The 11163-nt window shown below is 44.9% G+C and overlaps 1 protein-coding gene across 3 annotated transcripts in view; it reads right to left on the bottom strand.

The window, feature by feature from the left end:
* The window catches only part of insyn1 (inhibitory synaptic factor 1), a 45143-nt gene extending 35024 nt beyond the window's left edge, over positions 1-10119 (bottom strand). The window contains exons 1-2 of one of the 3 annotated variants that reach the window (XM_069173442.1): positions 9668-9757; positions 7441-9089 (exon numbers count right to left, since the gene is read on the bottom strand). In XM_069173442.1, the coding sequence (XP_069029543.1) occupies positions 7441-7584 (144 nt within the window). In that variant the 5' untranslated portion in view covers positions 7585-9089; positions 9668-9757. Of the gene's footprint in view, positions 1-7440; positions 9090-9361; positions 9620-9667 lie in introns of those variants that run through there. The other 2 variants (XM_069173443.1, XM_069173440.1) reach the window with 2 other exon arrangements.
* Positions 10120-11163: the final 1044 nt, after the last annotated feature.

An 11163-nucleotide genomic window follows, 5' to 3' on the forward strand; every position in this document is an offset into this window, starting at 1 on the left:
GCTGGATTAAGCTGCACCGCTGGTGAGTGGGTTGGCCCACGGTGCCCTGAGCACTTTTACAGGCGACGGAAACAGGAAAATATAGCATCTCTTCAAAAATGGATCACATTATTAATTTCTGTTTCTCATTTTCTGCCTTACGTGCCGCTGTACACTTGAAAAAAATTAGCATCCACACCTGGTAAGAGAGAGTCAGCCTGACGGCCTAATAGAGAGAAAGCGGTCCCTCTGCGTACAGTATGCTTTGACACAATGAAATGATGTAGCTATTCTTGGAGGCTGCTTGTGCACTTCGATAGATGCCATTTTTCACACCATTAACTACAGCCTACTGGTTTTATTCACAGCACAGAGATAGGCCAAAACAATCCTAAACACGCCCACGAATGCACACAATTGCAACAATTGATCTAAGCTGTTCCACCCAGTCTGTCGCAATTCTGTGCGGCAGGAGAAACCATTATCTTCATCCGGCCTTCATCTCTCCCTCTCCGTCTCTTTCTCTCTTTGCACACGTCCTCTGTCTTTCTTTGCGCTGCCTTTAACATTCTTTTTCATCCGATTCAGCTCTATCCTTGCCTTGGGACAGGCAGAAGGGTTTGTGGCTAAATCACAAAGTACAAATGTGCATGGTTAAAAAAAAAAAAAAAAAAAAAAAAAAAATCACTGCTTTATCTGTAACTGGCCCACAGTAGGTGTGTTAGTAGATAAAAATCAATGAGCACAACAAGCGCAATTTTTGGAGTGTTTACCTCAGCAGAGGTCTCACCTAAAGCCCTCATTACAGTTGGTGCTGAGTGCAGGGTTCGCGGAGGGAGGCAAAACTCAAAGGGCCAGCTAATCCAGTGGGTCTTACAGGCATGATGGCCTAGTCAATATGCTGGGCCTGCATCCTAAAGAAGCTGGAGCTCCACAGCAGAGCTAGGTAAAAGAGGCTCAGGGGAATGCTTTGCGTTGTGCAGTTTTTATTCTCTCCACAGCTCTCAAGGTTAGATGCCGCTAAAGTCTTAACCCGTTGTTTACCTGCGCTCCCTCCCTGCTTTGATCTCCTTTCAGTTCTTGATGCTGCTTACCTTTTAATATGGGGATCCGGGAATTAACGATCTGATGTTGGATGCTGGTCAGCTAAATACACAAGATGTATAAGTATCCCCCTTTTTTTTTTTTTTTTATTAAAGCAGGGATGTGTCACAGTTGTATCAGCTTATCTACTTGTCAGTGGGGTCACTGTGATGGATTTGTACCAGGAAACATGAGCAACACTGTGACTAGGTTTCGAATCTATTCAAAGTCAGCACAGCCCAAGACATGATCAGACATTCGACTTCAAATCCTGAAGCAGTATTTCATCAGTCCTGAGAATAATTGAGCCCCTGATTTTATTCCAGGAACGAACAAATTTGTGTGGAGTTCAGCTCAAGGCAGCAACACAGGTGTGGAGATGGAAGGGTGTTTTGAATTCGGTGAAGAATAGATAAGGCTCGCGGTACCTTGTTCATGTTGTTTTCCTGAGCAAAGAGAACTCTGCTGGAGGCACGTCACCAAGTTTAATTTAGGAATTTAATTTCCCACACACAAAAGAGGTCAGACAAGGAGGAACAAATTGACAGACACAGCGGGCGGGCACTTGTCATTTCTTCCAAAATGGCTTTTAATGAGAAGAAACCCTTTGGCCCAGGTATGTCATGTTGAAGGGTACTTTCCTCTGTGTGTGGTTAAGCTTTCAGTGGCACCCAGTAAGTGTTGTTGGGTCTGCGAGGACAGCTGGTAGACGTGTTCACGTGGGAGACTGGGCCAAAGCCCTGCCTTAATCTGAGGTAAATGGATTCTGTTGTGGAGAACAGGCTGGGCCGTCCTCAGTGGAGATCGCTGGGCTGTGGTCAGCTGGGCAGTAAACCACACAACACCGGCAGCCAAGTAAAAACAAAACAACAACAAAAAAAAAACAGTTGTTTTGAGGAAAATGATCCATCAGAAACCCAGCTTAGTGACTGATTGTAATTTATGATTGGAGGCATTCATTTGGAGAAACAAAAAGAAGCATAACCACCTGCCAAGTTTGTGGTTCAGCCATATGAAGTCACCATGAATAGTTGGATTAAAATTTGGTTTTTATTTACAGTGGAATTAGTCCAGCATGTTGGCACACACAAGCACATTTTTTTGTCTGAAATTTACATGTTTTCCTAGATTTTTCAACACTTCTGTGCTTATGAACACAGGCATGTTTTTCTTCTGGTTAAGATTTGGCCTATTTCCTACAAATTGGGGCTCAAATCTGGAATTTGTAGATAAAAAAGCGACCCATTTTCCCCACAGGAATTTCCAAATATCATCGCCATGCCCGTAAATCTTATCCCTAAAATATTCCCCTGTAATGGGATAAACAATTTCATGGACTGAGAGTGTTTATACCAGTGTGCTGTACATTGTTCTGCTCCCTGAGTGAAAGTGACAGTGATTACAAGAGGCCCCCCTCACGGTTAGATGTTGAAGTGTTCTTGCTAAGCAGTTTTCTCTTCTCCCTGCCCCTCTCAGCAGCAGCATCAGCAGGGGGAAACAGAGTGAGGAGAGGATACGGCCCCTTCAGAAAATAATGGCCCTTTGATTTTGGTTTTAGTCTCCCTTGGGCTGCCTCTGGGTTTGGAACAGATTTATTTCAGTGGGGTGGGGGGGAAATGTCATAACTGGTTTCAGAATCGTTCAGGAGACACCACTGGCTTCCTGGTTTCCCGGCTGGCTGTAAGGCTGACTGATCTGGGGCCAGGTGTTTGGATACCTCGCCATCCACACCGGGCTTCAACAACACAGCATTTAAGCCCGCCTCAGACATGAAAAACCGCCACGTAGTCGCCCTCCTGATCAGATCATTTACATGGCAGTTTTCTTTGACAGACTCTATTTTAGCACAAATGCCTTGATTTGACAGCCAGGCCGGTGGGATTATGCAGCTGGTATTGGGTGATGAATAGAAACTGAGTAGACCACACATTTGTGGCACGTGCATCTGCCGTTTAGTGGCGAGCTGAGCTTGTTGAGCACAAGTTGTCTCCTCCAAAAACAAGCACAACCTAAAAGCGAAGGCTGATGCAAAAACATGATGACTGATTTTTTTTTTTTGTCACTCAAAAGCATTCATGACACACTTAAATCTCCATTCTATAACTGCTTGATAGCCAGTCTCATTAATAGAGCTGTTACTCAGTACTTCATTTCTAAAAGAGCTGACATTTGGAGTGTACACATTTTACCTGACACTGGTGTTTTTTTGCTGCCTCTGTCCTCCTTCTTTAGGCCAATAGGAAGCCAATCTCCAGCATTACACTAACATATGTACACAAATACCAAAAGGCTGACTTTCCTGGACACGCTGTGCTCTGTTACTGATAATTGCTCTTTGTCCAGCTTATATTCAGCTCTCTCAGAACTTTTATTCTATGAGTCCTGGTTGCCTTCCTGTGTTCATTTGTCTTGAGATTAGCACAGACGTGAAGCATTGTCTGGTCATCCTATCATTCTGCATGATAACGACATCCACATAATAAAAGTCCATCGTCCCTGTTTGGTTGCATATATGATGATGTGTAGCTCACTCACTGCCAACTTCCTTATGCACCCGCAGTCCATGCAAGTGCGGCTTTTCCCCCCTTCCTGTTTTTTATTCTTTAGCGCTTCATTAAATTCTTTCAATTTAGCACTCTGAATCTCTCTAATAACCAAGATGGTTGCACTCCTACATTTGCGTTTCCATAGTTGCCCTTTTCTCATTGAAATTCTGTTTCAGCAGAACGTAACAACTCAGGTTTCAGAGGTTACTTTGCATTCTGTTTGGTGCCATTTCCTCCCCTCTTGTTTATCCCCAGACTTCCACAAAGTCCAAGGTTGACACGATATCTAAATGAATTATTTCCTCTAGAGTTGCCACTCCTGCCAGTATTATTATTACAAATGGAGTAGTTTATCAGTATATTACCTTCCAATGTCCTTCCTTTAGGACCTTCTCATTTTACCTGTCATGCAGCCTGTAATGGGATTCACGAGTAAGACAGGCTGCATTTGACAGTAATAGCCTTTTGAAGGGAGCAATCTTGAAAAACTACCTCAGTTCTGTGTTCAATTTTTCTTAAACATGTAAAGGATATTTGCTGCCTGAGACTGCTGCAAAATGGGTAGCAAACAGTGATAACTTGACACTCGTCCATTAAAGTGATTGCTATAATAATCCAGTTTTATGTGCACTAACAGTATCTGGATTGTATTTGTTCACTATAATATTAGTAATTACATAGTTTTAGACACATATTATAATCTAATATGTTAATCTAAATGCTTGGGGGGATGGAAACACATGCCATAGGGAGACAAGTGTCTGCTGGTTTTAATTTTAAACTAGTTATGAACACGCCTTCAGAAAAAGAGGAGTAACTACATCTATTGTGTTGCATACCGGTGGCTTTCAAAGTGGGTTTTGATGATTTGACAGAAAAAAGTGTGGACATTTCCTTTCTATTGCTTTCTATTCAACAATCATTAATGCACTTTTCTCAAGTTCCCTCAAAATGCTGACTATTTGCTGAGTTTTGCAAATTTTTTGTTCTATCTGCATGCCCTGTCACTAGCCACACTGTCCATGGCAAAACCATTTACATAACAGCGATTAAAGTTTCATGGTAGGTTCACCACAGGGTTCAGTCAGACTGCGCTGAGTGTTGTCGTAGACACTCAAACTCTCTAGTAAAAAGTGGTGAACCTATTTTTTGCTCGTATTTAAGATGAGTTGTGCATGTCCTCCAGGGAAGGGATGTTTAGCGATGAAGATGATGAATCCTGGCATGCAAGAAAGTAAGACCCAACAGTGACCTCCTTCTTTTTTCTTTTTTTTTAAGAGTTTTTGTGCATTAATGAGGAAAATAAGCTGCTTTGGGGTAGAATCAATGCAAGTGAATACTTTCAGTTGTTTTTTGTTTTTTTCCCTAGTTTACACCATGATGTTGACTCTATGCTGTGATTCATCTCCTTAATTTCCGTTATTTGAAACTAAATTGTTCATAAAAAAGTTGATTTTGATTGATCTCATGTTGGAAGAGCCGAAATCTACAGCAGTACACAGTATTTTAATTATATTGGACATCCTACTCCATGTTTAAAAAAAACAGGTTCCCCTTGAGGCCTCACAAGCCAAGGGCTAGCAAATCAATCTAAAAAATGTATTTCAAAAAAAATTTTGGTCACCTACTTGTGAGATTCCCCTTGAGCCTTGTTAAATTTTTACTTGGTGCTTGAAATATTTATTAAATTAAAAAACTGGTAAACTTTGTAAAACCTCCTTTTAAATGGAGCAAAGAAAGTGGACTCTAATGGCTGAAAAATGGAGAAGATATTTTTTTTATGGGTTTATGGGCTGTGACGACACCCTTAGAAATGAATTCATTTGATATATAACAGTAGGGACTAAACGATCTAAATGAACACTGCAATATGCAACGTATGTGCCTCTGAGGCAGCGGACAGAATTTGAAAATTAAATGTAGGCAGATTCTTTTGCGCTGTGACTAATAATGTGTTAAAATTAGGTGCCTTAATCGCTTCCTGGATCCAGCTTTTGATCAGTTGGCACATTGACACTGTACATATGTGATCTGGAGCGATGAAAGCAGCACTGTGAATTAAGTTTAGTAACACATTCGTAACTTCTTAATTTCTGGGCAGCTTTGTGTTTTGGAGTGTCAGCTTCAGCTCCTCGGAGCACTGCAGTATCTCCAATTCCCCAAGGACAGTGTGGGTGATAATCAGTCATTACTGCTCCTTCACCGAGTTATTTATTTCACTACATTCACACGGCAATTCATAATTTATTTATGTGACAGTTATTATCTATTACAGTGTTTCTTTCATGTGGCCAAGAATGAGAGATTTTATGGAACATTAGGCTTCCATGAATCTGATGGCGCTACACTGATTTTGTTTCTTCAACTCCCTTTGATACAGTTTGCAATCTCATAGGTCAGTTAATTGCAAGATATTGATACCAGCATTATGACTGCCACTGCGGCTAATATGATTCCTTAGTCCATTTCAATAGGTGGGATTGTGCTCTCCCAATAAAAAATGACATTTGAGCCACTTTGCCGAGCCCTGTCTAATGGGGTCTGGGATAAGAACGGTAATATGCGTTGGAGCTGGCAGAGGCACAGGCCGTGTTTTTGTTTATAAATAGCTCCATCCAGCATTATTCCACTTGCAGTTTGTCCCATAATCATCAATCACGCCCGCACGCAGGGGCCGGCTTCTCCTGCTCACCAGAGGGAAGGTGCACGGCGAGCTATGCCCTTGCACCTCCAACTGTGCAAGTACATAAAGTAGAGCGTAGTGAGTGGGCCCGAGCTGGGAGTCAGGGAGAAGGGGGTGGGGTGGTGGGGGGGATTCCTCTGCAGTGATGGAGTGAGTTATGACGACTTCAGCCTGCCTTTTTAACCCCCCCCCCCCTCCCCCTCCTATTCCTTCAGGTCATTACACACACCAACATTGACCATTTCGCTCCTCCTCGTGCAACACATTTAGACGCACACGGAGATGCGCTCCCTCTGCATCCCCGATCAGGAGCAGGTGGGAGGCTAATCATGTGATGCGCTCGGAGGATGTGGGATGGGTCAGACACAAACTGTTTGCTCAGGTTTCATTTGTCTCTGTCTCCCTATCTGCCTTCATCTCTTTCTGCGGAGGAGCTTTGCAAGAAGAGCTTGCAGCTTTGAGGACACTGCAGGGGGAAGATCCCAAAGAGATTTTGTACTCGCACGCATAAACTGATGTGCTCTGATTATCAGCCATCACACACATTTTTTAAAGTCTATATACGTGCACATACAGTGTCTGCCTTTGCTGATCCGCTGATCCTTGTTCAGACTTTTTCACTTCATATACACACACACCCACAAATGTTCAGCGTTACCATGGCAGTTGCGAAAATACAGTAAGACTCCAGCTGATCCTTAACAAAATGGTTATATAACTATTGCGGCGCTAAATCCTGTATCTTATCTAAGCCTGCGTCTATATTTCCTGTCAGCCTGGCTTTGCTGCTTTTCAACAGCTCTTCACAGCTACTGTACCTCCCACAACGCACCACTGAACACACGAAGGACATTTGTATTTGCCGATGAGCAAATGTTTGTTGATTGTAAAAGGAAGACAGCCTCGTCACGGTTGTAATCAACAGTGTCCTCCTACTACAAACACACCAAAAAAAGTGAGATCTCATCACTTTGGAATCTTAATCAAAATCTCCATGCTGCGACTACAATTTTACACTTAATTAAATGCAGCCTAGTTGAGAAGCACACCCACCTGGCACCCACATTCCCTCCCTGCCTGCGTCTTTTCCTTCCCCTCTAAATCCCCCTCTCAAAAGCCTGATATGTGTAAGCTGATTTAGATTCTCACCTCCCGGAGTTCCTTGGCCACATCCTTGAGCTCTTTGAGAATGCCGTCCAGCTGGTCGATCACCATCTTCATGTGGCTGCGGATTCGTTCTCTCGGGCTGGGGGTCTCAGAGGTGTCCCGGGCCGGAGCTCTGCTGAGGGACATCCTTTACAGGGCGACGTGGGGCCAGTGGCCAACAGGCTGAGGGCGTGGGGGAGCCGAGTCGGGGTCCATGTCTTTGGCTACAGGGAGCCTCAGTGCTACTGATCCGAACAGGGGCCCCGGCCACGCAGGGAGACCTCAACATCTTAAAAGCACCTGGGCAGCCAAAACACCTTGCCTCGCCCGCACACTTGGCACAGGGTCACGCTCTGACATCCATGCCTTCTGGTAGACACTTCCAAAAACGAAGAGAAAAGTAGCATGGGAGAAGTCAAACGCAGTAAATCCATGGAAAAAGACGAGGCAAAATACATGGGCTAAAGCTGGTATGAAACTCTTACATAATCGTGTTGAGCCAACTCATGTGTCAGTGTGTATGTTTGAAATTGTTCCCAAGAAGATGCGATTAAAAACGCCTGTCTATACAGGGTAAATACTTTTTTCTTCTTCCACTTGTCCTGTACAATATTTTTTACTTGTGAAACACAGTGACAGGATAGCAGGCTAACATACAAAAGTGAAAGCAGAAAAGGGGTGCACGTTCACCCTTTTGCAGGGTAAGCTATCCAGCATAGATAGAAAAATAGAACTCCCAGCAGTGGCTCAATTTTCAAAATGATGGTGTTCTATATCATTGGTGGCCAGCGGGGACAAGATTTGCCTTCTAAATATAGTCCCTCAGCAAGGGCTACTGTCTTTACAGAGAGAAAGGACAGATCCTCTTTGAAAAAGGGAATATTCCTCTGTGCAGTGTGGTGTTTCCTCCTCCGGGGAAAGAAAAATAACCAGATTCTCAGTAGAAACTCACATCAAAATAAACTTTGCTTCGCGTCCATTTTCTTTGCAGATGACGACCTAATCATGTTGTCCTTCAATTGTCGTCCATGAAACGGAAGAAGGTAGGTGTGGGTCTTTTCACAGAGCGTCCAATCTCTCCCCCCCACCCAAACGCAGAGCTCATTCCAGGTGGCGTGGGATCAGAATGATTTGATTTCTAAGCCAGTGGAACGTGACTTGTGATGAGAATTTGCGGAGGGATAACCAAAAAAAATCATGGTGCCAATGAGACTCAGTAACAAGGGGGAGTGGAAGGCAAAATGAGCACCTTTCCTTTGGAATTCGGGTGGCAGCTTGTCTTACGCAACAACGCTCTCCAAGTCCTCTCGCAAAACACTGACCCACAGCAGTCCACAGGGGTGTGCCCGAAAACCAAGGGAGCAGAAAGAGAAAAGGATCCTCTCCTCTTCCTTCAGTTGTTGCTAAGGGAACCCGGTCTGCCTGCTTGTGCTGTGATTGGATAATTATTTTACTTCTTATCCGTGTAGTGTATGTTCTCTCTGTGGACTCTTTTCAGAGAGGCAGAGAGCTTCGTGCCATCCAGCAAGACAAGATAAATCCCATGACAGCTTCCCAGAGGAGCCTCAGAGAACAAGCAGGGGGGAGAGCTTCTCGCCAAATCCAGGGTGATGCCACTGCCACAGGGTATGCTGGCCAATCGCACATGGCACCTGGTCAGACGGGAAGGAAAGCAATCACTTATTCTCTCGTGTGTCATCTCCTTTCCCTTTCTGGTCCCCCCCCCCCTCTTCCTCTACATCATAGCAGTGTAAAAAAGCAACATCAATACAGTGAAGAGGACTCCGAGATGGACAGGAGTGAACTGCGTTGACGAGTTGTTGTTTTTTGCTGCTGTTAAAATACACCTCTTGCTTCAGCAGCACTTGCCTTACCTCCCTTCACACACACACAGACACACAAGCCGGGACACACTCCTACTCACCTTTCCTGTGCATCACTTTGCTGTTGCTATGGCCAGAGCTCACTGTCCAGGCACAGCATGATCACTCAAGCTACACACAACCTGCTGGTTCTTTAGAAGTCCCTCTGTCGCACACGCTAACATCTTCTCTTCTCACTGTCTTGCTTTTCCTCTCTCTTCCTCTCCCTGTCTCACATGCACACTCTCTCTCTCTCCCTCACACACACACACACACACACACACACACACACACACACACACACACACACACACACACACACACACACACACACAAAACTCCCCCCCACCCCCCACCCCCTTACTTACTGTCTTGACAGAGGGAGAAGCTTCTATCAGCAGGGTTATTTCACTCTGAGGCTGTGGCTCATCAGAGGAGGAGTAGAAGTGGAGGATGAAGCTGTGGAGGAGGAGGAGGAGGAGGAGGAGAGGGAGGCGGCAGGAGGCAGGAGGCATGAGATGGGAACGATGAATGGCCCTGATAGCACTCTGAGAAGGGAGAGAGGAGGCTGGAGATGACTAAGAGCCGGAGTGGTGAGGAGAGCTCCTGCTTCGGATTGTGATGCCGCTGCAGCCGCTACCATCACTCAGATAACTGCGCTGCCGAAAACACGCCACCCTTCATCCCTGTCAGCGTTCGCCTGCATCTGGAGGCAGCAGACGGAGCGGCTGAGCTGCTGCTGCTGCTGCTGCTGTGAAAAAGGAGCTGTGTGATTCTTATGACAGCCTCTCCCTCTTTGTCTATTTACTGTTTTTGTCTCACGCTTCCCCCCCCCCCCTCCCCGTTTCTGTCACTCTTTCTCCATCCCCCGTCTCTCTGCCCCTGCGCCCTCACTGTGTCCTCGCTGACTGCCGGATGAAGGGAAGCTGATGCCAGAGTTTATCGTGGGGCTCAGGCTCCTGCCAGCACCACTCGGCTCTTCTGCTCGGCTCCGTGGAGGAGGGGCTTGCGGCTTTAAAGGCACAGTGTATCTCAGAGTTGCTCCTCTCCTGTCTTATCCTCTCTGCTGGCGTCGACACTCCCTCACTATCTCCTCTCACACTGCCTATCTAGCCTTTGTCACAGTTCTGTCGAGGGTGTTATCTCTCTCTTAAATCAAGATGAAGTCTTCCTCTGCCGCCAGCCAAGCAGTCTCTAGGGACAGGGTGTCCAAAGAACCCTGGCTGTTACATCATTAATATACAAAGCAGGTTGGTGTTTGATGACCTCATCTGACTGAGACACAGAAATAGGGAGGGAGGACCAGCATGACTTTTTCTCTCCCTTGTCCTCTTCATCAGGATTTTTCCTTTCAAGGCAAGACACAGCCCTGCATAACCCCAGAGGCACCCTAATATGAAATTAGTTTTCCAAAGCAAATTCAAAATGTCAACTTTCTGAGCAGTACACACCGGTTTCTAGAAGGTTTTGGCAGATAACAGTCGTGGAGAGCCAGAGGCTGTGTGCGTTGCTTAGCATAACTGTAAAGAGAAATGCAGAGTGTATTCAGGTTAGGTCGGTCTTTCATGCAGATGAATTTGTTCTGGTGTCCTCTGTGGTTTCTACTACGAGGATCATAGACATTATGCTGATGCTGTAAGGCTAATTGGGAGAATATTCTGCAGTATAATAAATTCTCTTTTGCATGTTTTGTTTGATTAATAAATGATCTAGTTTGGTTTTAAAAAATATAATAAAGAAATGCTTCATAGTGTTAGCCTTTATTTAAAGTACACAGTTACATTGTGTCATCTTAGGACTTCATCAAATTTTCAACATGTCGTCACATTCTTAAGAACATCGTGGCTCCATGTGGAGTTAAGGG

This window comes from Embiotoca jacksoni, unplaced genomic scaffold (assembly GCF_022577435.1).
Source record: "Embiotoca jacksoni isolate LCO1_2020_lvr unplaced genomic scaffold, fEmbJac1.0.p SCAF_6, whole genome shotgun sequence".
Taxonomy (NCBI): Eukaryota; Metazoa; Chordata; class Actinopteri; family Embiotocidae; genus Embiotoca; species Embiotoca jacksoni.